The sequence below is a fragment of the Antrostomus carolinensis genome, unplaced genomic scaffold (assembly GCF_000700745.2).
Source record: "Antrostomus carolinensis isolate BGI_N321 unplaced genomic scaffold, ASM70074v2 scaffold759, whole genome shotgun sequence".
In the NCBI taxonomy this organism is placed as follows: domain Eukaryota; kingdom Metazoa; phylum Chordata; class Aves; order Caprimulgiformes; family Caprimulgidae; genus Antrostomus; species Antrostomus carolinensis.
In genome coordinates, this window is record NW_010337620.1 from 4,627 (window position 1) to 32,367 (window position 27,741).

Here is a 27,741-nt window from a genome sequence, read left to right on the forward strand (position 1 = left end):
TGGCACCCTGGATCACAGAATAATCTCATGGAGATTAAAATTCACAAAAATATTATTAAAATTATTACTATTATTATTATTATTATTATTAAAGACAAAATTTCACCCTTGAGTTTATCACATGCTACTCAGCAAAGATCCTAGAGATCTGGCCACCGCTGGAGTGTGTTGAAACTTGGTGTTGCTTACAGGACCGGTTCACAAAGCTTCAGGGTCTAATTTGATTTTATCCCCCCTCCCACCCACTCTCAAATTTTTTCTGTCATATTTTCAAAACCACAACTTTCAACAATTTTTTTTCAATTCCTCTCCTCCCAGTGTGGCTGCTGTGTCAGTCTCTTGTGCTGTTGATCTCCCCAAAGTCACCAGGAAGAGCAGGGAGGAGCAATCCCTTGGGTTGAGTGCTCCTATCTCCCAGCATCTGAACGAAGGACTAAATATTCAAGGTGATTTTTTCTTTTTTTCATACCACGTGTTAGATTTTTTCTAACACAGCAAAGTGGAAAAGGGAGCAAAAGGACAGTGGGAAGTTACAAAAATATATAACGTACCTAAAACTGGGTAAGGTTAGACAAGTCGGTGGTGACTTCTAGAAGAACGTGGGCACCGTACACTAATTTATCTCCCATTAAGATGACATCGCTGCTGCAAAGCCAAAATCCTGAATACGTGGCTTTTCCCCCATCTGCCCCTTTCTAACCCTACAATTTCCAGGCCCAAATGGAATCAACAAGGCAAAAGCCTAAAAATTGTAGGGTTAAGGACCGTTCCCCACCGCGGGATTTGTTCCTGTTCTGCCATTTCATGCTACATTTTGTAAAAGGGGGTGTATGAACTGGGGGTTGACGTAAGAGAACCCTTCAAAATCTGTTTGGTCTATGTTAGAAATGACCAGCTGATCCGGAGGTGTTAACACTGGCTGTCCTCGTGTAAAGAATTTATCGAAGTTTTCAGCACCTTTGCCACACTGCAAGAAAAAAAGAAAAAACAGAAAAAAGACTGAAAAAAAATCAGCAATACATTGGCAGTTCCAGCTTTTTGTAGATTTTTCAGGCTAAATGTGAGACTTTCCCTCTTAAGAGGGGGAAATTTAAGAGATTTTTTTTTTTTTTTTTCAGATATTTTAACAAAAAACCCCATGCAAATGGAGAAGTTTTAATAGATGTATTTTGATGAAAAAGGAGAGTTAGGAAAGTTTCCATCCATCAGCATAAGGTGACAAGGTAAAGAGGCTTGAATATTCAGAATCACTGGGATAAAAAAGGAAAAAGAAAATATTTTTATGGACGTGCAATGACAAGAGATACTTTACCCATCAGGTCATTTCATTTTTCTTAAAACCTTTATGATGCAAAATTAAATTTTCATGTTAGCCTCTGTTTCCTTCACGATCTGCAGAAAGCTTAATGGAATTCATTGATAGGCTTTCATCCTTCATTGTACAGCCTGTAAACTCTTGGAAATTCATAGATGACAGCAGAGCTCCAGTCCTGGGGACTGCAGGAAGGAGCTGGGGCAGGCAGCATGTCCCAGGGACAGGTCCCCATTACAAAACGTGCTATCACAAGGTTTCCTCCTGTTTTTGTCTAAGAGACACGTCGTTTCACGAAGCCCAGATGAGAAGGGGGTTATATGGAGCTACACACTGAACACAACTCATTCAGAACAGAAAACCAAAGAAATCAGGGTTGCGGAAAGGATCGTTTTGAGTAACGCAGGAAACACTTGAAAGGCAGGGAAGTATGATTAGAGAGGCAAGTTAAAGAGGACGAAGGTGGGAGCAGAACAAAATTAGCTTGGGTGCAAGCAAAAAATGCCTATTTGAGGAAAAGTCGGCGTTGGATATTGTGGAGAGGTCTAAAGGAAACTGGTAAATCTGCTTATCTCAAAACTATCTCCTGTAACAGGTCTTGGAACAAAGCGTGGTTGTATGATAAAGGCGCTGAATGTTTCTTCCTGTTGTCCCTGACCCTTTCTTCTCTGTCCATCCCCACCAGATGGCTGCCCTGTCAAATACTTTTGTTGGTGAATATGTCTACATGTGGATTTAGAAGATAACACCACGCTATTATCTTCAGGCTGAGAGGATAACTTGGAAACGGTAGAATATGGCTCGTACATTAGACAATATTAAACATTGATTTTCTGAACTAATGCTACGTAAATAAAGCTGCACTTTATAGGAGAAACCAACTGAAGAGGGCCCCAGTCAGGGAATTCAAGGGTGAGATGTTTGGCTATCTTAAAACCAGCTCAGTCACAGTTTCCAATCTTCTTGCAAAGCACCTGGCACATCCTGGACTGGGACACGCCATCCGATCTGAGCTGCAAAGAACTTCTGCTGCCTCGGGCACAAGCTGGTTTATATTTCAGATGGGAAATGCATGCTCAGGTACTAGACTGCAGTGCTCACAGAAGGACACTGGTTCACTCTTGGAAGAACACAAGCAGAAGGACATTTCAACGGGTTAAAGGCTAATGGTAGTCTGCTTCTTTTCACCCGGGGTTCTGCACTCACCGAATACCCTGGTGCCCACTGAAGCCAATGCATTTTGGTACAGAATCTCTGGAGAACAAGAATGGACAAAGTGGAACTTTGACAAGGGGAAAACTCTCCTTCATTGGAATAAAAGTTGATGTAACCTCAAATTAACAGTCAAATTTATTTAGAGGAAGTATAGTCAACTCAGAGCAGCAACAAAAGGGCTATTTATACAGGGAAGACATTTTGCATCATCCTTCCACAAAATTATGCTCTGTCTTTTGTCTTTTATTTTTCTTTTCTCTTCCCCCTTTTTTTTTTTTCCAGCAAGTGGGAGGTATTCAAACAAGCTGTGTATAGAAACCAAAGTCCCTGACTCCATGAGGTCTCTATTACTTATACTAGTAAAGGCTGAGAAATAACTCATGTGAAATTTGTGAATTTTTAGGTGCAAATATAATAATTTATCAAGAAATTTGTATCTTCAATTATGTAGCTGTCTTCACATCGAAGAATAGCGTTGTTCTTGTGAGTGTTAATGCAGTTTTAAAGCAGAACTGAAAACACAGGACTCCTAGAACTCCTTAACTTGCAAATACGAGTTAAATGTCCTTCATGTCAAACAATCAGTCTATGCCTATAGCCTGTGAAATGTCAGTCTGGAAGGGAACATGTTATTTAAACCGACCAACTGCTGACCCAAAATCTGCAGCTCCATGTTGGAGTGAGAACCACGGCTGTGTGCAAAAGCAGCAGGATTATTCCTGTAGCAAAGTGCTTCCTAGAGAAGATGTATCTACAAAAGATTTCTGAAAAAAACTACTGCAAACAAAGCCTAAAAATACATCCTCATCTTCAAACAGACTAAGGGTCATGTGTTTTTTTCTTTCTAGAATCCATATAAATTGAATGAGCAATGACAATAAATGAGTTATACATAGGGTATGTAAATCTGAGACTTGTATTTTAAATTATTTTTGTCTGGGAAAGGCAGGCTCCATGTGAATACACCTTGGTGTATTTTAATAGCAGCCTGTATAAACAAAACAGGTCATGATAACCACGGAGACAGAGCACAGCTGCTCTAAACAGGAGCCAGGATCTGCCACGAAACGTGCTATGATGGAACCAGACCCTACTTCAAACTTTTAGTACCTTCACGCTGACGCTACTTTTAACTTCAAGGAGAGTCTAAGTACTCAGTTCCTCAGCTAATAAAACTTAACAGATGTGAAGGCAGATTTGCTTTACAAAGAGCTTTAAATTTTACTCAAGCAGCATGTAATGGAAATCTTCCATAAAATATGTTTCAAAGAGGTGTAGCTCCCCTTCGGACAGACAGCCCTGAGGACCAGGGCAGGGTTGGCAGCATCTTACACGCTCTTTACTTAGTTACACTCTTCCCTGTGTGCAAAATCCACATCATATGAAAAGGGTATTTTTCCCAGCACAAAACACTCTTCTCGCCACGCAACTCCCCTCCTGGTGATGTGAAAATGTCATTTGTATACAAAAAGAGAGGAATATATTTTGTCATTGGGCAGTGGTCTCCCTCATTTGTTTGTGATACCACACTAAAGTATCTGTATTGGGAAATAAATCAGTGTAGAGACCAATGGTCCTACACCTGCAGTGCTACAGCCAGCTACACATCTCAGTTGAAACAAAAAAAGTGTTAGAGAAGAAAGATTCAATGTTAGGACATAACAATTTACAGCTGTTCCTGAAAGGTTGTATTCTTGTGTGAAAATACTTTTCTTTGCCTGTTAATAAAGCACGATACCTGCTGAAGGAAATTCTGTATCAACAAATACAGTTCTTGAAATTATATTATGGAACCACTTCTCATGGTAAGGACATCTTTCCCTTCTTTGGATTTCTAAAATTTTCCTACAGACACATGTGTGCAAACCAGTAACAAACATTAAAAATAAATCAAGGATTATTCTTGCAAGTTCTGCAGATGTCACTCCAAGGATGGGGAATACAACCCCCCCATGCTGTGTAGCCCACCATGGAGGAAATTCACCCCAGTAACTCAGATACCTTTAGATGTTGTTCAGAGGAGACAGTTGGGAACTGTATTTATTACAGGTCTCAAGTGGCTGATGTTAAGTTACCAGTTTTCCCCGGTCTCAACTTCTACAGTGTGAGACTGTCCAGTGAGGACTCAAACCACTGAGAGACTTTTTTGCAAGGAACAAAGTACACTGGGTTATGCCACAAGGTGCCAAAATACGAGCAGATTTACAGACTGGTCTGTCATCATCAAATTCCCTTAATTTAGAAGTGTCCCAGATTTGCAGCACCATCAAGCCAGCATTAATCTCACTCCACGGGAACGCATGACTGCAGACACATTTAGCGAGGGAAGTACTTGGCATCTCACTCACCACTTTAGGTTTGAAAGGTGGCTGAATCTCTCTGTTTTCCAGTTTTTCCCAGTCAATTCTCCTGAAGAAAGAATGTTCCCTGATGTCTCTTTCACCTTCAAGGCCACAGCCAAGGCGTTTTGCGGGATGTTTAGTCATTAACTATTAGGAAAAAAAACCACCAAGTGATGAAATTTAACACTGGAATGAAAGCGAGACAGAATTTCCCCAGACTGCGATGCTCCTGAAGATGCAAGTTGCTAATAAAATTGTTTTGAAAAGCTAAAATTCATTTTTTGAAGATTAGCTTTCTTGTTTGATCACTGGAAATGGCACGTCAGTAGCAAAATTAAAGGTTGCACTTGAGAAGGTTTTCCCATTTGGCAGAGGTTGCTGCCAGAGGTGTGGGTGGGCAGGCAGTGCCTGGGGCACACCGCCATCCTATTAGTTCACCACTCACTCCTGAATTTCACCTTTGGTCTTTCAGTTCAGTCTTATAAATCTCCAGAACAGCTTCTGCCCTATCTCAACAATCAATTAAACTTAAAATTCCAATATACTAAAGTTGGATGAAGTACAATCCCCCCCCGTTTCATTTTTCTGGGCTTGTTCAAGACATCTCATTACAGAGGCTACAATTTCTTGGCACCCAGCTGACAATATCTAATCTCTGTTTCCTCCCTTGCATCCTTAATGACACCTTGGTCGATACTATAGCCAGTTGCATAGATTAAGCAGACTTGGGGAAAAAAAAAAACCAACCCAAACCCATCAGCATTGCATGCTCAGAAACCGTAATATGTTCTCTAATTAACAAGCTCCTCAAAATCTTTTCAATTGATATGTACATTAGGAATTGGGCAATGTAGCCTTCGACTCTCAGTTCCAGTATTCTGGGGACTTTTTTAAAGCTCTTTTACAAATGATATATGAATAATGTACTGCTGGGAGTGATACCTCAACACATCTTTTTAAAACCTCAGCTGTACTGCTTTAGTCTCCCTCCAAATGTTGAGCTGAGCAGATTCCAATTTTGAACTGAAAATAAAAGCGACTCTCAGCAGATTTTGGGAAGTCAGCTGTGTGCTGGGCTAGGAATCACATCCTGCTTCGAGCATAACAGCACCTTTCCCATTTTTGTTACCTTTTCTAAACCCCTTGCTTTAACAGCAGGTGATATATATAAAAAAATGTGAATAATGATTCTAGTAGTTTTAACCCTTTCTGAAGTTACTGTATTTATCAAACCCAACAAACTCTGAATCAGTAGAAGAGATGTCAAGCAGACAATTCGATTTCAAGAGCACAGTGGGCATGTTCATCTTGCCCAATGATGCACATTCCCCATATTGCTGAGCTACTGCTGACTACAAGGTTCAGATGCCTTCTCATATTGACTTCTTAGCTCAGGTATAATACTCACTGAAATTTAGGATTAATTTGTCAGTTTAATACAGATGATGAACATGTTCATATCACAGAGACTTGACCTTAAATCTAGTGGTGCAATGTAATTTTAGCTTTCTGACCTCCCTTTGCATAAGCACCTGGCAGAACAGCAGCACAAGCAGGAGAGCTGAAAAAGGGCAATTAGATCAAGTTCAAATTTGCTGTTTGAATATTCCATTTTCGTGACAAGGCACCAATCTGCATGTACCTTACAATAATAAATCACATTTAGTTTTTGTTGGCCAGCATGTCTATGTTGGAACAGGCTCCAAAATTAGAGTGGTTTTTCCTTTCACCTTGTTGATCTAAACAGCTTTTCTTTTACTTGATGATTTTTCTTTATGGGATTAATATCCAGCTCATGTACAATACCTTGTAAGTGGTTGCAAAGGAAAGGAAGAAAGTAAATACCAAATTAACTGACACTAAGTGCAGTGATATTTTATCAGTGTTAGACATCAAATAACATTTTATAGATGGTGGTTTGGAAAAGCCGCAGACTGGCAGTACTCTAGGGAACCATAGAGAGTCAAAGGAAAGTCACAGGAATTATTTTTTTCCTGAGCTAATTCCCTAAAATCAAATCTGTTCTTTTCCTCAAAAAAAAACAAAACAAAAAAACTTAGAATCAAAGACAAATTTTAGGCCATACAGGTTACCAGTGGGTCAGGATTTCCCCACAGTTTTCTTGCATTTACACTAAAGATTTTCACATAAGCTCATCTTTACCTACATTTAAAAGATAATTACGCATACTGGGTTGAGGACTTGCTGGAGTATCTGGTATCATCCAAGCTGAGAGATCTTCTCACCCTGCAGAATTGGGGTTGTGCTGCCAAGGGTTGAGAGTTGGGTGGAGACATTTCACACCATCGTCCTGTTTATAAATTCTACTTTGGATTTGGCAGCTACTGATTCTGACATTTGTTCTTACCATAAAATAAGCAGGAACAGCGGGAAGAGCTGAATACTTATCAGTGCCACCAAGCGATGAGCACTTCATGACAATATAGCTTAGTGCTGCCTGACAGAAGTTGCACTTAAAAATACTACAGTGCCATACCAAAGCCAGACAAATTTAGTTATTCACAAAGATTGCCAAAACCAGAAATTAATGCTAAAGAAACATCTATCTCACCCCCTTGCAGATGGAGACAGCTTCTTTGGACAGTGATTTTGGATAGGAAACATTATGCTCCATTATGGACTGGAAAAGTTCATCTTCATCTTCTCCATCAAATGGAGGCTGTTGAGAATAAATCACAGGTAAGTTACTTACTGCATTGTATTCATTTTATTTTTTTAATCCTCCACTTTTTATGAAGTATGGCCACACTGAGTCAGGGCAAAGGTGCAACCAGCCCATCAACCTGCCTCCAGTCAACCACAGATGCCCAAAGAGGTCAGTATACAGCAGTGGTCCCTGCTCAGGAATACACACGAATCTCCCAGCCATCTGCAGCTGGGGAATCTTCTGACCCAGAAGTTTAGTGTTTATCATTCTCAGGTAGAAATCGAGAAGAACAGTTAATTTCTGCCCCCAGCATGGCAGCCAGGTTAATGAAATGTGTGCAGGATTATCTTTGTGATCATCTTTAATCAATTTTTAAAGCTACTGTGCACCAGACAGCCAAAACACTTTAAAGGGTGAAGTTTGGAGACTGAAACTTTCAATTACCTTGTGCTAAGTTATATCTATTCCTCACTTAATTCCAGTTAAAATCCAGTTTGTTTTATAAGACATGGCTGTAGACTCTGCTTCTGTGAAGGGGAGACTACCACAAGAAAGGTCTGCAATTTATTTTTAAATAGAAGTGATGAGGAAAGTGCTTGTGGGTGAGTCCCCAGGATACAGGCTCTGTGCAAGACTCAGCTAATGGTAAATCTCATTTTCTCAAAAGCATTCAGATGCCTAATATTTGCAATGCAGACTGTAAATGTTAACAACTGCAATTGCTACACCTTAAAAACTTTTAAAATGTCTGGAATTTAGTAGAGAAACTATTAAAGGCATTTGTTAAAAATGTATGGTTTAAGCTTAGGAAATGCATACCTTTAGCTAACACTCATTGAAAGCCAATCGCACAAATCTTTTCCAACTCAAGACTAATAGAATTCCTGAACGTTGGTATTTGTTATTTGCCATTTAATGCAATATAGTGTTGCTTTTCTACCTGAGTGACTCAGAGAGCAGTGTCTCATTAACTGTGCAGAATAAGGGGTCTGTAACTGAGCACATTTCAAGTGGCGAGACCCACACTTTACCCCAGGACACACAATACAGGAACTGTATTCTTGGGACTTAACTGCACTGCAGAGCATATACACACTCTTATTATGTCTCCCTGTGGTTCCAAACTACTAAATGATATTTCTTCCATTTGACATGCATTTTCCTGCTCAAGTGTCTCCCATTCAATTTTGAAGATGGCTATTTATAACATTATTACAGTACAAAGAAGCCGTATTCAAAGGCAGTGCTTGATTGTGTGGGTGCAATATAAAGAGCTTAAAGACTAAATACATTCGCAGTGGAGTCAGTCAAGAGTACAAGGAGATAATATCAGTATGAAAGGCCACAGTTTTGTACCTTAAGGGTCTAAAAACACTAGGAAGCCTTGAAACAGAGTAGGGTGTGAGAGGCAGGAGGTGGTGACAGCGAGCATGGGTGTGTCATGCATCAACTCTTACCTGGCCAGCTAACATCTCATAGAGCAGCACTCCGTACGCCCACCAATCCACAGACTTCCCATAGGGCTGGTAAGCAATAATCTGTATAATCACCAAAAAAAAAAAAAGAAAATAACAAAGAAAAAAACCCCCTATGTTAACTGTCACCTTGTCTTGTGACATATTAGATAAACAGTGAGATAAAGAGACAAACATATTTCCCTGAAAAAGCCCAGAAGCCAATCATGTCATCCTCACTCTAGCTAATCACTGGTTTCAGTGGGAGTTGGATTGTTTTGCAAATGTTAGTCTAAACCCACCCACGTTTTCTGGTACTCCAGTAACTTGGGAAACGTGGCTCTTAGGAGACCTTGGGATGTGCATTTGAAGGCAGAGGAGGAAGAACAGCAGCACAATGTAGGAGACAAGGAAAAAATGTTATTAATCCATTTGTGTCAAAGCCTGAAATAATGAGACTCACTTAACTTACAGCTTAACAATAATTAAGCCTTTCTTTTCTTTTCAATATTTATATTTTTTGTTCTGCTATAAAGGGAATCAAGATTTAAGAAAAGAGTAAAACCCTGAAAAGCTCAGTTACATTTTCCCAAATTGCATGATTAAGATACTCTTAGTATGAAGCTAGATACCAGCTACACCAAAAAGAAAAGGGTTTCTATTGTTCAGCCTAATGGAAATGTCAAGTATTTTGCATGCTCTGGGTTCACATCTGACTCACACAGAAGCACAAATTGAGTTCTGACACAACAAAAGGGTGCAAGTGCCAACAGCACGCAGGTCCCCTCATCCGTAATTTTCTTTAATTGAGGCCTCTTCAGTGATCAGTGTTAATTTACTGAAGAGATGTGTTTGGGCATGCTATAGAGGAGTTTTGAGGTGCAGATATTCTCTCAGATCTCCTTCTAAATTACTGTGAAGGGATATTGTGAATTGTGAAGGGATGCAGAACATCCTGGCCATTGTCCATCAGAGCCTCCAACCTAACGCCACCGCTCCACTAGAAGTGGAGAACTGAGGCACTCATTACTCCAGGTGGGCTTGCATTTATTTTCCTGTTTGCATGTGGTTTTATTCTTTGTGAAACAAATTGCTAAGACAAGTAGACATCATATATCTTAGATTTTTTCAGTTGTCTGAAAGAGAAGCTGAACCAGTAAGTTTTGTAGTTTCTCAGGAAAAAGAGTGAGTCACCAGTTCAATCAAGCAGGACTGCCTGGCTACTAAATAAAATTATAGTCTCTATGTGAATGTATGTTTTTCGCTGAGATAAGGGCAGCACATGAATTAAAAATCATTGCAATGTTTCTAAGCAAAGGATTTCAAAATCAATCGCACTTTGAAAGATATTACAGAACCAGAGGTAATAACAAGGTTCTCAGCTGGAAGGTCGGACATAAAGGCAACCTTTATTAGTTGTCTTTTAGCAGTAATATGGGCTTTAAAATATATATTTGGGACATCCATTTCGTGTTATAGTGGTTGACGTATTTGATTACTCCCTTTAATTTCTATCACCAGTAAGTTCTCAGAGGTCCACTGGAATCAATGTTGCCTCTTGAAAGACCAAACACTTTCAAAATTTTATCCAGAAAAAATACTGTCTGTTACACACAGAAAATGATAAAATATTTCATCTTCAGCCCTTCTCTGGCAATCTGTCCTTGCCTTATGGAAACAAATATTTTATAAATAAAAAAAGGGATATTTTTCAGAAGGTCATTAATTTATAAAAGTTGCAAATGCAATGAAACCACTTTTTTCATTGAACCTAACGCAAGGTAGGAAAAGGTGGTACTGTTGATGTCTGTTGCTGTACACTGGAAGCTATCTTTATCTTTAACTGGAAGTTATCTTTAATCCTAACTAAGTACAACCAATTTGAATCATCAGCTTAATCCTGGGAAGGATATGATACAAGAGAAACACAGAAAATCAATCTGCCACGTTCATTCACCAACCTGCGTGTCAACCACGGAAACCGGTGGTAATACTCAGAATATTGGGAGTTATTCACAGCATTAATTGGAAAATGTAAACGAGAGGAAAGAAAGCTCACTTCAAGGAAGGAATTACATGTGGGAGGAAGCAGATGAGTTTTCAATATACAGTCAAACATGCATTGGTACAAAGTCAGCAAGTTTTAAATGTTGTATTTTCAGTAGTTCCCTCCTCCTCATCCAGAAATCAACATATATTACCCACCAGCTGCTGCACTCAAAGCCATCACTGTCTGCCTTGCAGCAGCTGTCAAAATAATCCTATCTGCATGTACAAATTCTGATGTTTTTCAGAACAAACAGGGGTATATTTACACCACTTCCCATCTCACAGCAGCGTGCAGAGCAGAGCCACAGAGCAGTGAGGGAGTTCATGTGCCTGGGAATGAAGACCTGCACCCTCCTCCAGCTATGATCTCTGCTTTCTACTGGTCAGGGAGGAGTGGAAAGTTGACAGGACCCTTCCTTTCCCCTCCTTCTCCATCTCTAATTTAAATGATTGCCTTTTTCTCTCCTTTTGCATTTCAAATGTCCCATTTTACCTATTTGCTACCATATTTTAAGAGTTCTGCCTTTTCAGGTTCCATGAACTTGAGAGCTCAGGAAGAGCTCAGAAGAAATTTCTCTCATCAAGCCAAGCTGGCAGAGGAAAGTTGATTGCTTTTTTTTCTTTCCTTTCTTTCTCCAAGGAAGGCACAGTTAAGAGCAGGGCACAGAGATTAATACTAGCAATTTGTAGGAATGTTTAGATCATTGGAGCTTGCAGCTGGTAGCCAGTTGGGATGAAATGATTATATCCCAGAGGCAAGAGACAGTCTTTTATGAACACATCTTATGTCTACTGGAAAAGTTAAAACTCAGTTATTAAAAGAAATAAATAATACTAGCACAAGAAACAGTCAAATGTACACTTTCCAAACTTTTGTGATATCTATTAGCGTCCCATAGTCTTGGCCAATGCAAGGTTAGAACTGAAGGTTTTGAGGCTATTAGGAAGAGAAGGAGGAGAAGGAAAATGGGGTTTCTAACTTAAATTCTTCTGAAATTCAGTCAGTGCTCTAGCTGCTGCACAGATGCTGATGGTGGGGTTCAGGACTGCACCACAGGCAGTGGGTTGTGCTGGCAAAATCCGTTCCCACTAATCCTCTTGACATCCATCTCCTTCTGTCTCCCTTGACTGGTCCAGGAAATACCAAGTATTGACTGATTTCACAGCTATTTTACCATTCTGACCACAAAGATTTAAGTTCAGCACAACCATAAATATTCTTTACTAAACAACCACTTTCTGCCTGACAGAGATGGTCAAACCTGGGGTTCTACCAGTTTAACCTCTGCACGTTTCTCAAATTGCAGAGGATAAAAAAATTAATGTTAGTTTCAGTGCATAATACACCTAAGTAAGAGCAAATGCTAACTTCCCCAATCATTAGAAAAGGAAAGCATTATCACCAAAGCATGCAAGTCCACTTTGCTGAATGCAGCACCATATTCCCCTGCTTTTCTGTCTGGAGATCATACATGTGAAGCCATCTGAGATGTTCCTGTATGGTCTTTCCAGCCGTGTTATCTCTGAACTATGGCTGTGGGCAGTTCATGGAGAGGCAGCGTGGGCTCCTTCAGACCCCACTAGAGTCACAACATTATTTCCCAAATACTGATGAAAAGAGCTAATTCTCTGTGTTTGAGTGAAACACACTCACAGGACTACTCTACTCCAGATACCTGCAACAGTTGATTTAGATTTAGCTCATTTATCTCCACCCAGCAGGGAATGGTACCATGCAAACACATTCTCATTAGAATCTATTACAAATTTATAATTTTTAGCCCATGGAAACATGCTGAAACGCTCCTGCAAGCAAAACATGAACCTTACTTTGAAGTTTACTACAGACCTAGTTAGCAATTTGTCAGTCACAATAATGTCTTCAGAAAGGAAAGAAAACCAGTCAACCAAAAAAAAAAAAGTAAATCTGTCTGTAAGATAATAGAAAGACTAATTTCCTCCCAGTTACTGAATGTTTTGGTAAAAGGTTTCTTTCTTTATATGAAACTTCCAAATAAAGTAAAATAAATAATTTCAACACTGACCCATATTGAGCATTTTGGCACTGACAACATGTTCTTTGGTATTAACTGGCACAAGACTATTGCCACAGAAAGGACACCTTTTAATTTGTAACATTGGCTTAATTTATGTTTTGGCAGTAGAAAATGAAATACTGCTCTGGTTGTTCTGATTGCTGCAAGCAACAGCAATCTGTGAAAAAACAAGGTTTTATAATACACAATATTTCACTCTGAAAAGCATGAATTAGCAACCAGAATAAAACAAACTATTTTTAATTCCAATTTCACCAAGATGACAAAATTCACCTTAGACAGTAATTTACTTGTTCATGTATAAATCTCCCATATTCCAACAAACATTCAATTACAGCCAAAAATGTTCCAGCCAGAGCTGCCTCTTGCCCAGCACTCAGGGAAACACTGAGTATCTTGGATCAGGATACAGCCTCTCACACTGAATTTGCAGCCAAGCAAATCAAGACTCTTGAAAGCTCAGTATGCACAAATACCAGATTTTAATATTCATATATTTGAATCATTTCCAAATCACCACATGTGCTTGTTTTTAACGTTTTATACCTAAACTATTGAAATACAAATCATATCCAGCCTAAAAATCTTAACTCTAAGCTTGTATTTATCACAGTGCTTTAAAGTAGAACTGTGTTTCTCATGGACAAAATTTAATTTTAGAGATGCAGCGGTAAGGTTTGTGTTAAATGTGATTTTCAGTGGCTTGAATGCAGCACTGGTATCACTAAGCCACAGAAAACTCACCTCAAATTATGGATTTCCTACATTAACTCCATTCAAGCCCTGATCTCAGAGCTTTGTTCAGGCTTTCAATGACCAGAGCTTTCCTGAGATCAAGAGCAGTAACTCATGACACCTGTGTGCCACTTGTAAGACATGGTCTGGAAAAGACTAAAGTAGTTTCGTAAGGAGGTCAGCAAAAAACTTCAAGACCTCATGAGTCCCTTCCCAAAAATCAATGAGTGGGTTGTGATTTCCTGAAAATGCCAAAAAATCCTTTAAATATATGTATTTTGTCAGCTCTGTGAACTTATGGAGAAATACATTAAAGAAGCTATGTTGCTCCCAATAAAATGTTTGCTGACCTCATCAACAACCTCAATAATGCCCATTAACTCTCTATGACTTCACAAACTGAAGGACAAAGTTTAGTATAATAACATTTCCAGGCTACAAATTTAAAATCACAAGGTGGTGATTCAGCTTCTTTAGTCTTTTGCTAGTATAAACAAAATCTGAAGCACTGATCTCATTAAAAGTTAGGTTTTTAATCAATGGGATGTTTTTTAAAATAGCAAAGTCTTGATGATTAATTCACAAGGTTATTCAATATACCTGCTGAAATATAAATGGTACCATCCACAGAGCAGCCAGAGTTACAGTTATCAAAACCTGGGGGTGTGAGATGTGCGCAGTGATAATTTTCATTTCAGAGACTAAGAGGTTCTTGAAATGGTAGATATTTACCTCTGGTGCAATGTAGTCTGGAGTGCCACAGAAGGTCCTGGTTGTTACTCCATCTAACATATGTTCTTTGCACATTCCAAAATCAGCAATTTTAATGTGGCCTTCTGAATCCAACATCACATTATCTAATTTCAGATCTCTATGGAGAATCACAGTAATTTAATGTTAATGTTCAGGATCAACTAAGGCTAACTTAACTACTTCTGAGTCTAGGTGAGGAATACATGTAGCTGTTTAGGGGGTGGAGGGGACAGAGCTGCACATGCACTGCAGTCTACAGTCTGGATGGAGCATGAGAACGACCATAAGCCCTGAAACTGGACAATTCATGAAGAGATACCTGTATATGACCACGAGCACACTCACACTATGATTTCTGAAGGTGTAAAACTATTAAACATCACACAGGAATGCATAAGATCATGTTTTGCATTTTGAAGAGTTTTCAGTTGAGTTGGGTAGAGCACAGAGATTGGAGAAGCTCAGGTAAAGCAGTGGTTTGGGTTTACAGGGCACCAGCACTACCGCAACAAACAGAACACTACCATGATTGCTTTTTATAAAATGTTTTAAAAATACACTGAAACATGAAAGAAACTGATCCTTTCCGGGTTTTAAAAACAGTTCAGAAATTACTTATGTCAGATTATACTCACCTATAAATAATCCCTCTGTTATGGAGAAAGAATAACCCAACTGAGATCTCAGCTGCATAGAACCTGTATGAAAAAAAACCCAACAAACCAACAGATTTCTTACTGCCTCATTTCTGACAAAACATTTTGGAAATGCATCATGGTAAAGGATGATAGTATAATAGCATATAAAGTATGTAAGACAGTGTGTATATACATAATAAAGTATAAAAATATTTATTACAGGTAGATGACATAAAAGACACCTTACTTCAATTTGACATTAACAGATACATTTTGAGTATTTGGTGATAAAATAATGCAGAATTAAAAAAGAAAATAATGAAAATATCTCTCTAGACCACAAAGAATGGTGCAGCTGGAGCTCAGCATTTTACTGCACTGATCTGACTCTGTTTGCAAAGGTCATTATCTCTAATCATACATCAATGCTGAATTTGGGATGTAGCTCAATTTACATTGCAATTCATATGACATGAAATAATTTGCAGAAATAGTATTCCTTGATACAGGCTGTTAATGGATTAATTACATAAAGCTAATTTAAATGATTACCATATAAAATATAATTGCTGAATGTAGTTAAAGGATATATAATATTGATGGATGTTTGAAGGCAGTTGCTATGGAACCGTGCAAATTATATGCAAGAGGATTATTTAAAGATTAGATTAATTTTTAGGCTAGCATAAGGGATAGGAAAGCTTAGCTCTGAAACACTTGATCAGAGGTGTTTGTGAAGGCATGTGCTGGAGGATGCTCCACAGGCGTAAGCTGTCATAAACCACCATCGTTTGCAACGGGTGTTGTCAAGGATGATGTGACACCACCTAGCTTTTATTTAGCAAGTTGTTGAAATTTTGTTCTATATCTCAAATACTTATATTTAGAAGGCCTCTTATTTAAACAAGCCCTGATGATTTAAATTGAAATGCGAAATTACTTGAGCTGAATTCTTAAAAACAGTTGGTCACACTTGATTTTAAAGTTTCAGTGGCAAACGATTTATGAAACACTAATAACTGACGATGAGATGTTAATAAGCATGAATAAAATGATACTGATGGATCTATTCACATTTGAACATGCTACAGATCATTATCAGTTGCTCACTGATATGCCAGATGTACAATGACCTAAAAGGCATCACGAATATAAACAACTTCTAATCATTTATAAACTTCTCACAAATAAAACTTCTATAAAAAAGTAGGATCATAGAAATTCTTATAAGCTATACATTGAATTTATCTTGTACAAACTATAATTTATATCGCAGTACTGATTCTATTTGTATTGCCTTTCCCTATAACATTGATTCAGACTGAAATGTTCTACTTTTCAAAGCCACACCAGAATACCAAGTAACTTCTTTAATTTCCTCTTGCCTTGTTTAAATTCTTGTCACTTTTAAAGTAGGCATTGCATGCCTTTGTCGTGCTGTAATTTTGAATAAAAAGGCATAGCTACCTTTAGTCTATGTGTGCAAACAACATTTTTAACATAAACATCAGCTTGTGGGTCTTAAAAAACAAAATCAAAAAAGACCAGCCTAGCCTTCATACTGAACCTGGGAAGAAGAAGAAACCTAATCATCTTACAGTGTAAAATTAAGATAATGACATGATTTAAATATATAAACATGAACACTCACACTGCTTGTGGCTCCTTAAATTTTCCTACTTGCTGAATGTGATACATGAGATCACCACCATTCACATACTCCATAACAAAATACAGACGGTCCTAGGATAAAGTATTAAAGACGCACGTAAACACATCAGAGAAAATATTAGATACACATTGAGCAGTAAAAAAGTCACTAATATGTTACCGTAAAGCTTTTAAGATTATTAGGACTGGTTGTACATTCTGGCAAAATTGATAGATCAGGAAATGGAAGTGGAATGTTTTGTAAAACCTGCAAGAATAAATGACTGGCGAGATCTGTCTAGATTTGCCAATTTTAGTGAGGCATTTTTATATGTTATTTGTCTACAATGATTCCCATAATTATTGACATATAGTCCTGTGTGAAAAATCTGTCTCTCTAAAAATAAATGTAAAAAAAAATACACTAAAGATGGTGGAAAATTTTTGCTTTGAGGCCATTTCTAATCCTTCCTAATAAGTTTTCCTTTGGAAGACAGGAGGCATTAAAAATACATTTTTCTTATTAAAAAGAGGCAAGAAGAAAAGTAATTGTAGAGTTTACAAAAGTACCTGGAACCTTTACAAGTGACACAAAATTAATTTCTCACAGGCACATATTTCAGCTAGAGGAAGATGGCAATAAGCTCTTTTGGACGCAGATTCTTCTCGCACAGTGATGACTTTTCAAGGCCCTACGCTGGTATCTCAAATCAAACATGACCATGACATATTTGAGTGCACTTAAGTAGTATTTTCCCACCCAGTGACCTTCAGACAACAAGACTTAAAACAGAAGGTCTGTCCTCTAGTTTTCAGAGGACTAAAACTGAGCTCTTCCAAGTGATTTCAGTAAGAATACATTGTTTACACTCTACAAATGTCTTTGGTTTAGGGTGGATGATTTTGGCCACCCAACATTAAAAATTCTTGTCGATAACATTCTGGCAAGCTTACTACCTGCAGTTATAACACGATCCAGACAGCATATAAGATGCATTAGTAGTGTTCCTCCCAATTATGGAAGATGTATTTTTGGCTTCCTCTGATTTTCATTTAGTTATTTTGGACAGAATCATTATCCTGAAGTATTTGTAGAAAAGTTCTGATCCAATATTCTGATAGGAAAGAGACTCATTACTAAGATGAATCTCTTTCCTTCAGCATTGACTGAAAGTCTCCAATCATCCAGTAACTATGATTTCAGAACATCAAAATAAATTTAAGAACTTATTTCCTAAACTGGGTCCAACAGACAAGTCAGGAGCAAAATGTTTAATTGGACAGATTGGATTTATAAAATTCAGATATTTGTATGAATTGTCTTATTATAAAATCCATGGGAATAGAAACCTGCATTTAAAAGTTCTAACCAAAACTTATCAATTTTTCCTATGGTCACACAGTTTATGCCTTTTCTTCTTCATAGACAATTTATCATTTTTATAGCTACCATTAATCCTCCAAAATATTTAATAGCACCAAGTGAAAACTACTCAACACTTTGGAAAACATGAAGTAAATTAGGTAAAGGTGTTAATGACTTATCTAGGCCTTTATGTAGCTCCATTGCTCTTGTACATCTTAAAAAAAAAATAATTACACTGTAAATACTAAAACCCTCATTTTTTTCCCCTGTTCCCCTTAGCCAGAAAACACTAGACATTAGTACTTTTAAGATTTTACATTTAAAATATAGTTACTCCAAACAAAGATAAGATTGAACAAAGTGGCTTTTCATTTGCTGATGGTACTTAAGCTTTTTGGTTACTAATGAAGTTATATAAAGAATCAGAGAAGTCTATCTCTCACTAGGACTTCTCATCTTATTACAACAGTCTTCATATTATAAGTAGAGACAGGAAAAAATATTTTAGAAAGTGAGAATTATCAAGTGCAATAGTTCCCAGATTCCCGTTTTACTGTGATTAATTAAGTCTGCAAATGCCTCTAACAACACAGACAATTACGCTATGAAATGGTGACGGGATGACGTGGCTTGTTTGTGGAATGTTGCCATGTTGGTTATTTGTTTTTAGATTTAAAACCATCAATGATGTAAGAGGTAAAAGATATGGAATAGTCACGTGGAAAAACAACGTATGTCCTTTCATTACTCCATTAAGTGACAAGCCAGCCCTGGGACACTAGTTCAAGGCCATTATCATAAGATGGCTATGAGGTGGGACAAGAAGAGCCTTGATTTCTTGTGGATAAAGACCTCTGCCCAGCTTGGGACACTTGGAGCCAGTTCACTAGTGTCAGGGTGTATCTATGCCCATTCTGAAAACCAAAAGCACACTGAGTACCAACTGTCCACCAAGCAGCTTTCCGTGTCACCCTGCAGACCAGTATGGTGCCGCTGGATCTCAGATCCATCCAGCATTCTGTCTCTGGGAGATGTTTTGCAATGTGATGGGGAAATACCCACTTCACATATTTATAAGGAAGGAAGAAAAAAAAAAAGCTTTCCTCTGTGTCAAGGGTGTCAGAAAACCGAATTAAATCCATCAACATTGATTCATGACTAATCAGCTCACGATATAATAACAGCCATTAAGACTTTTCAAGTACTATCCTCAGATCCTTAAAAGTATTTAGGATCATTTAGGAATCTAGGCTTAAGGCTCTGACTTAGCAAAGCACACATTATTAAATTTATCAATTGTCACACTGGTCTGCTTGAATTACTGTATGAAGAAAAATCTTTAAACCTAGGTTTTATGTTTAAAATACAGGGGGTAATTACATGGGGTACCTCGTACTTCAGAATTTTGCATGTGCAGAAACTCTGATAAATAGTGTGGATAATAATAAATGTTATTAAGCTGATAAAATCCATGATCATGTAGTATGGAAAACATCAGGGTGGGAAGAAAGACAGAGATCACGTACAACTGTTTGGAAACAAGAGTGAAGCTGCGTCAGGAACGGTGGTTTATCTTGCAATGCCAGGACTCGTTTTTCAACCATCGTACATTCCACATCATCATCCTGAATCACCACATCTTTTTTCAGGATTTTGATTGCATAGAGCTCCTCTGTCCCCTTCCTGTCTGCCAGCATCACCTGCACAAATAGAAACAACAGCGTGAAAATCTTCCTACCTGCCAAGGAGAGAAGGTGACTCACATGCCCAAAGATTTGTATAGATGGCAATCCAGCTTTTCCTTTTATTGGTATAGACTAACTTGATCAAAACTCCAAAAATATCATCATTACTCACCCACTGCAATAAGCTGTACCAGTTATTTCAGACAAAGCCTGGGCCAAAACCCTCTGGTTAATCGCAGGCACGTTGCCAAAGGGCTGATAAAATGTTAAGTGCTAGGGGACTTCTTCAGTAAAGGGCACTTTATCACACAAGTGGTTGTTCAGACAGACAGCAAAATAGCAGTCCTTTTTTTTTCCACTAATAGATTTCAAATATATATATATATATATATACACACTATTCCTGTTTTCTTCCCCCAATATTCAGCCTTACCAATGTTGGTGACTTCCAGAACTGGCAGAGTGACCTAGGTAGTAAAGCCAGAAAAGTAGACTTAATTTCCTTGAAACTGCCAATAAGTGAGGATCTAAAGGTCAGCAACTGTTTCTTACATCCTGCTCAACAGTTTGAGTTTTTAATTTTATTTTTTTCAAGAAAACTGCCAATCATGACTGAAGCCTGCTAGTCCTTTAGGAATGACCCTACTCCACGTTAAGAAACCCTCAAAATGCACATTATTTTGATACTGTTCCTCAAGAAAAGCAAAACAAAACAAAACAAAGAACGCATGTGGAATAGCTATCAAGAATTCCTACCTTCCCAAAGCTGCCCTTTCCAAGAACCATGAGAAAGTTGAAATCTGTCAGCTTCACCCTGTCCAGGTTGTTGGATGGCACACTTGAGTTCTTGTCTTCTGTTGGAGTAATGACTTTGTTACCAGCTGGCCCAAGTTTGGCTTTCTGAAGAACATACACACACATACACACACACAAAAACAGGGAAGTAAGAAGAGTAGCCCATTTTCTTGGCAGAACCAATCACTGAGTGAAGATTAGAATTGGAGATGATCATATCTGAGGTGGCATTCCCAGGAGAAAGGCTGCATAACAGAATTTGCACAGACACAACTTCAAAGACTCATTCCAACAATACTTTTGATGTTATTGAGTCAATTAAAGAGGAAAACTGTGTTCATGTATAACCAGATGAAAGCAGATATACTTATCTGGTTAGAAGAGCAAAACTAAAGCAAAAACCAAAGCCAAATTTAAAAAAAAAAAAATCACTTATTCTCATGCCAAAAGCAGGCTTATCTGGTGGTTTTGTTTTCAAATATGAAAAATGCTTTTCAAAAGTATCATGCTATAATCTACACAGGGTATTTTAGGATATAAACAGTCTCTTTAATACATTCTCTTTTTAAAATTTAATTCTTAAAGTCACTGCATAGCAAGAGTTAGGAAATCTTTGACATGCATTAAGAAAAATAACCTACATTTAAAAAAAACACAACATATGAGAATTAATGCAGATGAGCATGGCCACTTTCAAACTAGCAATACAATCAACTTTGATTTGCAATCAAGTGTTGATCCGGAAAAGGGAGGAAGGGAAATATTACATACAAAGGCTCTGCCTTGGCAAGACAATCTGCTTTGAAGAAGGTTGCAACAGTCTCAGTATTTCATATGAGATACCATGTAATTGCTCAAGTAAGTTGCATTTCAAATCTCAAAGTTAATAGAAGAGAAAAAAGTAAGACTCACCAAAAGATAATGCAGGTTACAACACAATATCCCTCTTTTTCTCTAAATAATCCCATATACCAGCAGAAGAAAAGCCAAAAATGTTTAACAATACTTTGGGATTTGGGGATATAAATGCTTTCCCCTCATCTATCGACTGTGTTGGTCTGGTAAATAACCTCGAATACAGTTAATTTACTTTGTCCCATTGACATATGGTTCACATTTAAGGATTACTATTTTTCTCTCTGCACTGCAGAAGGACAGTATTTGCATATTATCACTGTTTTACAGGTAAAGAAAATTCTAGAAATTAAAGTCCCACAATAAATCACCTTAAAAGCCTGGCCAGGCATATGCTTTTGGTAGCCTCACTGGAAATTGGAAGACACAAACTTTCCTCTCCTCAGACAAGTTTAAAAACATACGATTGGAAGGGACAACTCAGTTCGTAGACTCCAGCCCTCTACTACTGCAGGCAGTCACGTCAAGTAATCCTCGGATAAAATAACCACACGTCACTTGAAAAGCATATTCAGATTGGAAGACTCTTCCTTCAACTTTATAAATGCAGCAACTGCCCCAGGGATGTAAATGTTGGCAGTTCTCTTCTTTTAAATTTCATAATTATTAGTATTCTATTGTAATACAGCTTAAAATGTGGAATTTATTCCACCACTTTATTACTTGCTTGTATGAAAGCAGCGCTTGGAGAGGCTAATAAGGATCATGTGCTGTGCAAATGTTTAGAAAGAGCCAGTCCTGGGCGTCAGCTTAATCCCTGATTCTGTAAGGGACGGTTCCTGGGACAAATCCAGTGTCTGTGATGGAGCTCTTTGTCGGGACAAAGCTCCTTCCAAGGCCACAACAGAAGACTGAGTCATTGGTAAAACAAGTAAATAAGAAAAATCCTAATATCCTTTATTTGTACAAGATGAAGATGTGGTTTAAAGGAGTAGTTCACTGGCTGTGTCTTTGTGATGCTCTCGCATATGAGATCTCAGATAAAAGATCCTGCTCTTCTGATATGAGAAGCAATTTCAATATCCATCTTTCCACCCAGTAAGGGAGATCCACATCAGGCACTGAATGGAAAACACTAGTTTTATTTCTTATATTTTAAAATCACCGGGTGGATTGTTGGCAGCCTGTTTGAAAAACTTACCATTTGAAACAACAAATGTAATTTGTTCCGAGGCAGTTTGTTTCTTCGGGTACAAAGCTGTCGTTCAGGCAGGGAGTGCTTTCTGCAGCGCTGCAATCCCAGGCTCAGGGGTGCCCAACACTTTTTCCAAAAGAAACTGAGCAGCAGATTGATCAGCAGGCTCCTGTGCCCTCTGCCGGCTCCCAAAGCGGAAAGCACCGCGCTCGCTCGGATCAAACGCATCCGAGATGAAATTGTCAGGATCTGAAGGCGGCATCTTAAAATAATATTAGAGAAACAAGCCAAGGCCTCTCTGCACACTCGCAAGAAAATGTTTACATTCAATGAACTGGAGACATGCTCCTCTACTTCCATTTTTTATCTTTTTTTTTTTTTTTAAATCAGATGTCGCTCTCAGTTTGAGAATTTCTTTTTCATATGGTATATTTTCATATTTTTAATGAGAATATCAGGTGCCTCCTGTTCGGTCCAGTGGGCGTCTGTGCCGTCTGCTCCAGGTAGATGCTCAGGCAGGTGGGAGCTTATCAGACCACACTTAGCTGTGAGTGATCACAGTCCTGGTTATCTGATCATTAGTTCCGAGTTATCTCAGTGCATTAGCCCAGACACTGGCACATGTAAACGGAGAACCCTGTTGTGAACTGTATGTAAGAAAACGTAGGAACATGGCACCCACAAAATGCTGGAGCATGACCAGGTTGACTCTATGAAAGCACATGGACCCAAAGTGGAATGGCCTAATGACCTTATTCAATTATTGTAACCTCGTCAAAGGTCCGTATTTCCCTTCAGCTTGGCCACTGACCTTTTGTTCATGAGCACGCCAAAAAGTTTGTCACATTTAGCATGTAAATTCCTTTTATTGCTTTCTGGCTTAAGGTCCTAGTGAAAATATAGTGGGAATTTCAATGCTCACAAACATTTACTAGGAGGGGAAAAAAAAAAAAGGAAACAATAATAATCCAAACCCAAACATTTCACAGATGATCCATTAAGAGCTTTCCCAGACACTACTGCAACATGTTTCAATTATGACTTAGCCTCAGGAGTATCATTTTGCCTTCTTCTCAATACTATTTAAAAAAAATTCCAGAGCTCCTGGAACAAAATTTTGCTATGGGCATGGAAATAAAATTAGATAAAAATGGTCAATTCATTATAGATGTTACTTGTGCCACCAAGTTTTTGATGGGACAGTAAGACATTTTTAGGAAAGAAACCCTGAAAGATCTAGTACTTATTAAATGTCTTTGAAAATTAGCTGCTGTGTATATTCCATGTTACTCAATTCATCCTGAAGTATGAACCTAAACCAAAACACCTCTTCTAAGCTTCATGGAAGTTTCTACACTCAGCAGAAATGTCACAACCCATCACTAATAATTGATGTTGATGGATTTAAGGCAAGTCTTTAACCTAGTCCTTTTATTACAGAACTTAACCCAGAATATAGGGCAAGACAAGTATTTCAGAAACTCAACTAATGATTTCTGGTTATGACTAAAGGATTAGGAAAATGTCTGCAAGTATCAAAATTGCTTTACATTGAACTACAGAAAATCTACAAAGTGAACTCATGTTGTGCCTTACTGCAAGCAATGGGTGAAGATACAGGGAAATGAGCATCTGCTTACAAGATTTAGGAAAGATTTGGAGAAAACACATCCAAAACATGCTGGGCTTAGTGTGCATGTGGAGATCTCATCCATCCATTTGCTGTGGCCATTTCTGCAGGGCTTCCAGCACCTGAGTGGGCCTTCATCTCACCCTCTGGTTCCATATTTAGTTGGCTGTGGCCATTGGAGTTGTTGAATGATGTTATATACAATGTGATGACTTGCAAACTTTCTTCACACACAGCAATGTTAATTTCTTGTTACGAAATAACTTGCTGAACAGATAGTTTGCTAGAAAAAACCACTTTTCCTCAGCTTTTTGAACACCTCAAACATGTGGGACGTCGTTTTTTTCACATAAAGAACAATTTATACATTTCAGATACTTCAGAGAGGGAACTACAAACTAAAGCTGCTGTTGAAATACAGTCAAGGAGATGAGCACAATAAAAATAAATATACTAGAGAACACATTACAGTACTGAAGCATTTTAATTTGCAAAAATGGAATGTAAAAGCACACACCATTATTTTCATCATCACCTCTGCATCCAGGATTGCCCATGCTGAATAGCATTTTACTGTTTATTAGAAGGGAAAAGAATCTGTTTGAGGCTTATGCTCTGTTAAGGCCAACTTCAGCACTAAAAATAGGACAAATGTTGGACAGAAGTGATTGCCAGAGCTCCTGGGAATGCTGTTTCAACAGTAGGACTAACCACAGAGGAATAAAGAGACCCACCATTTTTGACCCACTGCAGAGACAAAATGCCGTGCAACCAACACACTCGTCCAGATTCCTGGAACAAAACCAGTTTTGCAACTACAGAAGGGACATTAATTCAAATTATTCATAAAAGTTTATTGGAAAAGAGCAATGAGATTTTTTTCTCTTCCTAGCAGGACTGAAGCTGAAAAGAGCAAAATCCTACTTGAATCCACCTTTAATTTTTATGGATATTAAAATTTGCTGAAGTTAAAGATGGCATTCCAGGCACTGGATTCATTTTCAAATTACATTCACACTGCTCCGCTTAGTAACTTTGATAAAAACAAAATATTGTTACAACGAAGCCAACTTGCAGGAAACAAACCAGGAAAACTATGTTAAAGAGAAATTAGTCTGCGCTGGTAGCAGAAGAGTTAATCTTAAAAGAAAACAAGACATGCACATCATCTTACTTCCTCTGGTTTGGACGCACCTTATCTCGGCCAGTTCTTTTACCCTGAAACCACAGGTGAGACATACTTTATATATTCAGCCCAAACACATTTCTTCATGGAGTGTCAGAGAAGTTAGAGTGTGTTATACAGGACAGTCTCTTGGAATTTGGTATGTGCTCTTTGGAAAAGATATCTCAGGTTTTGCAGTAAAAATGTATTCAATGTATTTTTCATCTAAGTGTAACAATTGCTCTTTTCATTTGGTATGGAAAAAAAAAGTCTTCTCCAAGCCCTAACGAGGAGTGTGAAGCAAAGAAGAAAAAGAAGTGATTTAGGGAACAGTAATCCATTATTGCACTAAATTTTCAATGTAAATGTTCTCAGTTGAGTCTTTTCAAAACTTTCTGCTTTTTTTTACTGTGAAGACAACCTAATGGGACAAACCAAGAAATCTGAACATTGGCTCTTCTGTTCTTCAGTTGTTATCTACAGTTTAAAAATGTAAGGATTACAGAGCAAAAAGACTGAATCAGTTATTTTCCCCATTAGCCAATAAATAGAATTTGTGAAGAATTAAAAATCTAAAAAATCTACACAATTCACATTCCTGTCTTCAGTCTCACGATGTCAGTGCTTTGACACTTTGCATTGCTCACCACAGGGTTCCAAAACTGCCCCAACTTGCAGCCACACCCCACCACCCTCCCAGCACAGCTTCAGAAGAGAGAAACCCACATCATTTCCCATGAAAAAAAATACTCAAGCCAACGAAAAGCCTTGTGATGTGCAGTTCACTAGGGGATGTATTTCTCGGTTGTCAAGGCAACTCGCTCTTAGCAAGTTCACAGATACCCAGCGGGGAGATCTATCGGTAACAAGTTTTCAAGAGGAAAAAGTGATAAGTGATAAAAAAAAAATATATATTTAACAATAAGGCCGAATTCCCATCACACGTGTGGAGGTACAAGCACATACAGCATGCTGATGGCCACATTTCATCCATTACTTAGTGGTTCCACTGACACCTACTGGGAAAAGCAATGGAGAGGTTTGTTCCTGGCAGTTCAACCTCCTGGAGACTCAGAGCTCTGCTTCTCATTACACACCAGCATCCGCTCCCCTCCTCTATCACAGATCCCAGGTCCTGAGGCTTTTTTGTGATCCATGGAGCAAGAATGTCCTCTTGCCAGGATTCAATTTCTCTGCAAAACTCTAACAAAATCCCTGCTTCCCACACTGCAACAAATTCTCACCAGTCTTTTGCTAAAGTCCAACATGCTCTCCAAATGTCACTGGGTGATGGAACACACCATCTCATGCTAGCCCACCTTGATCCTAATGTTTCTGTTCCTAATTCTTAAATTAAACAGGTAACACTCTCCGTATCACTTAAACGGCAAAATGGGTGGTGAGAAGCGAGGAAAGGAAATTACTTAGTAATAATGTTCCTGTTTCATTATTAAAGCCCTGAAGGCTTTGGCTGCAAGTGTGAAATTAATGCCGCTCTATCTGTTGCTACCTGGACTCTACACAAGAAGCATCAGAGCAGCTCAGATCTCAGACAAACCATAGAAGATGTAACTGACAGAGCTGACAAAACTCATACTGAGAATGTAAAAAGGAGAAACTGAAATAATTTCTCCGAGTCTCAAGGAAGGACAAAAAGCCCTACTCAGGTTTCCAGTCATGAAAGCTCAGTGGGGATTTTGATCAACAGGTTGAGCCATTAGCAAGCCTTTAATACAGTAAATAAATCTGGGAAATTTCAAGTCAAAATCTGGAGGGAAAAAATCTCCCATTCACTGAAATGTTCTCCGTCATTGTGGCAGCTTGTTTCTTACATTACTGCATTTCCAGTTCCATGTAATTATAGATGCTATGAAGAACTATCAATTTCCCAGTTTATACAACTTCATTATCAGGATGCTGAGAATTTGAAAGAGAAGAGTCCATTTCTAAGCTCCAGCAAGACCTAATACTTCACCAGACTAAGTTTTAAGCTTAACACCATAACCTAATGCAAGCTTATAATTCATTAGCAGAGAGTTTTGTAGTCATGGAAACAACATAGAAAAGAGAAAGTTAATGCCTAAGCTTCGGGCGAGTTAGCAGCCCAGCAGCTCGAACTGGAGAGGAGACAGCACGAGCATTACAACTTGGTCCAGCCTGAGGTCATGTTCTTGCAG

The 27,741-nt window shown here is 38.3% G+C and overlaps 1 protein-coding gene across 1 annotated transcript; it reads right to left on the reverse strand.

Annotated features, from left to right (window-relative positions):
* Positions 1-802: 802 nt before the first annotated feature.
* LOC104530578 (protein kinase C alpha type) lies at positions 803-25,638 on the reverse strand. Its single transcript, XM_029086792.1, has 10 exons — positions 25,594-25,638; positions 20,681-20,824; positions 19,766-19,939; positions 16,875-16,966; positions 15,221-15,283; positions 14,565-14,703; positions 8,995-9,075; positions 7,442-7,549; positions 4,876-5,016; positions 803-967 (listed from the first exon to the last, which is right to left on the reverse strand). The coding sequence occupies exons 1-10, from the start codon at positions 25,636-25,638 to the stop codon at positions 803-805; spliced, it is 1,152 nt and encodes a 383-aa protein (XP_028942625.1).
* Between the last annotated feature and the right edge of the window lie 2,103 nt (positions 25,639-27,741).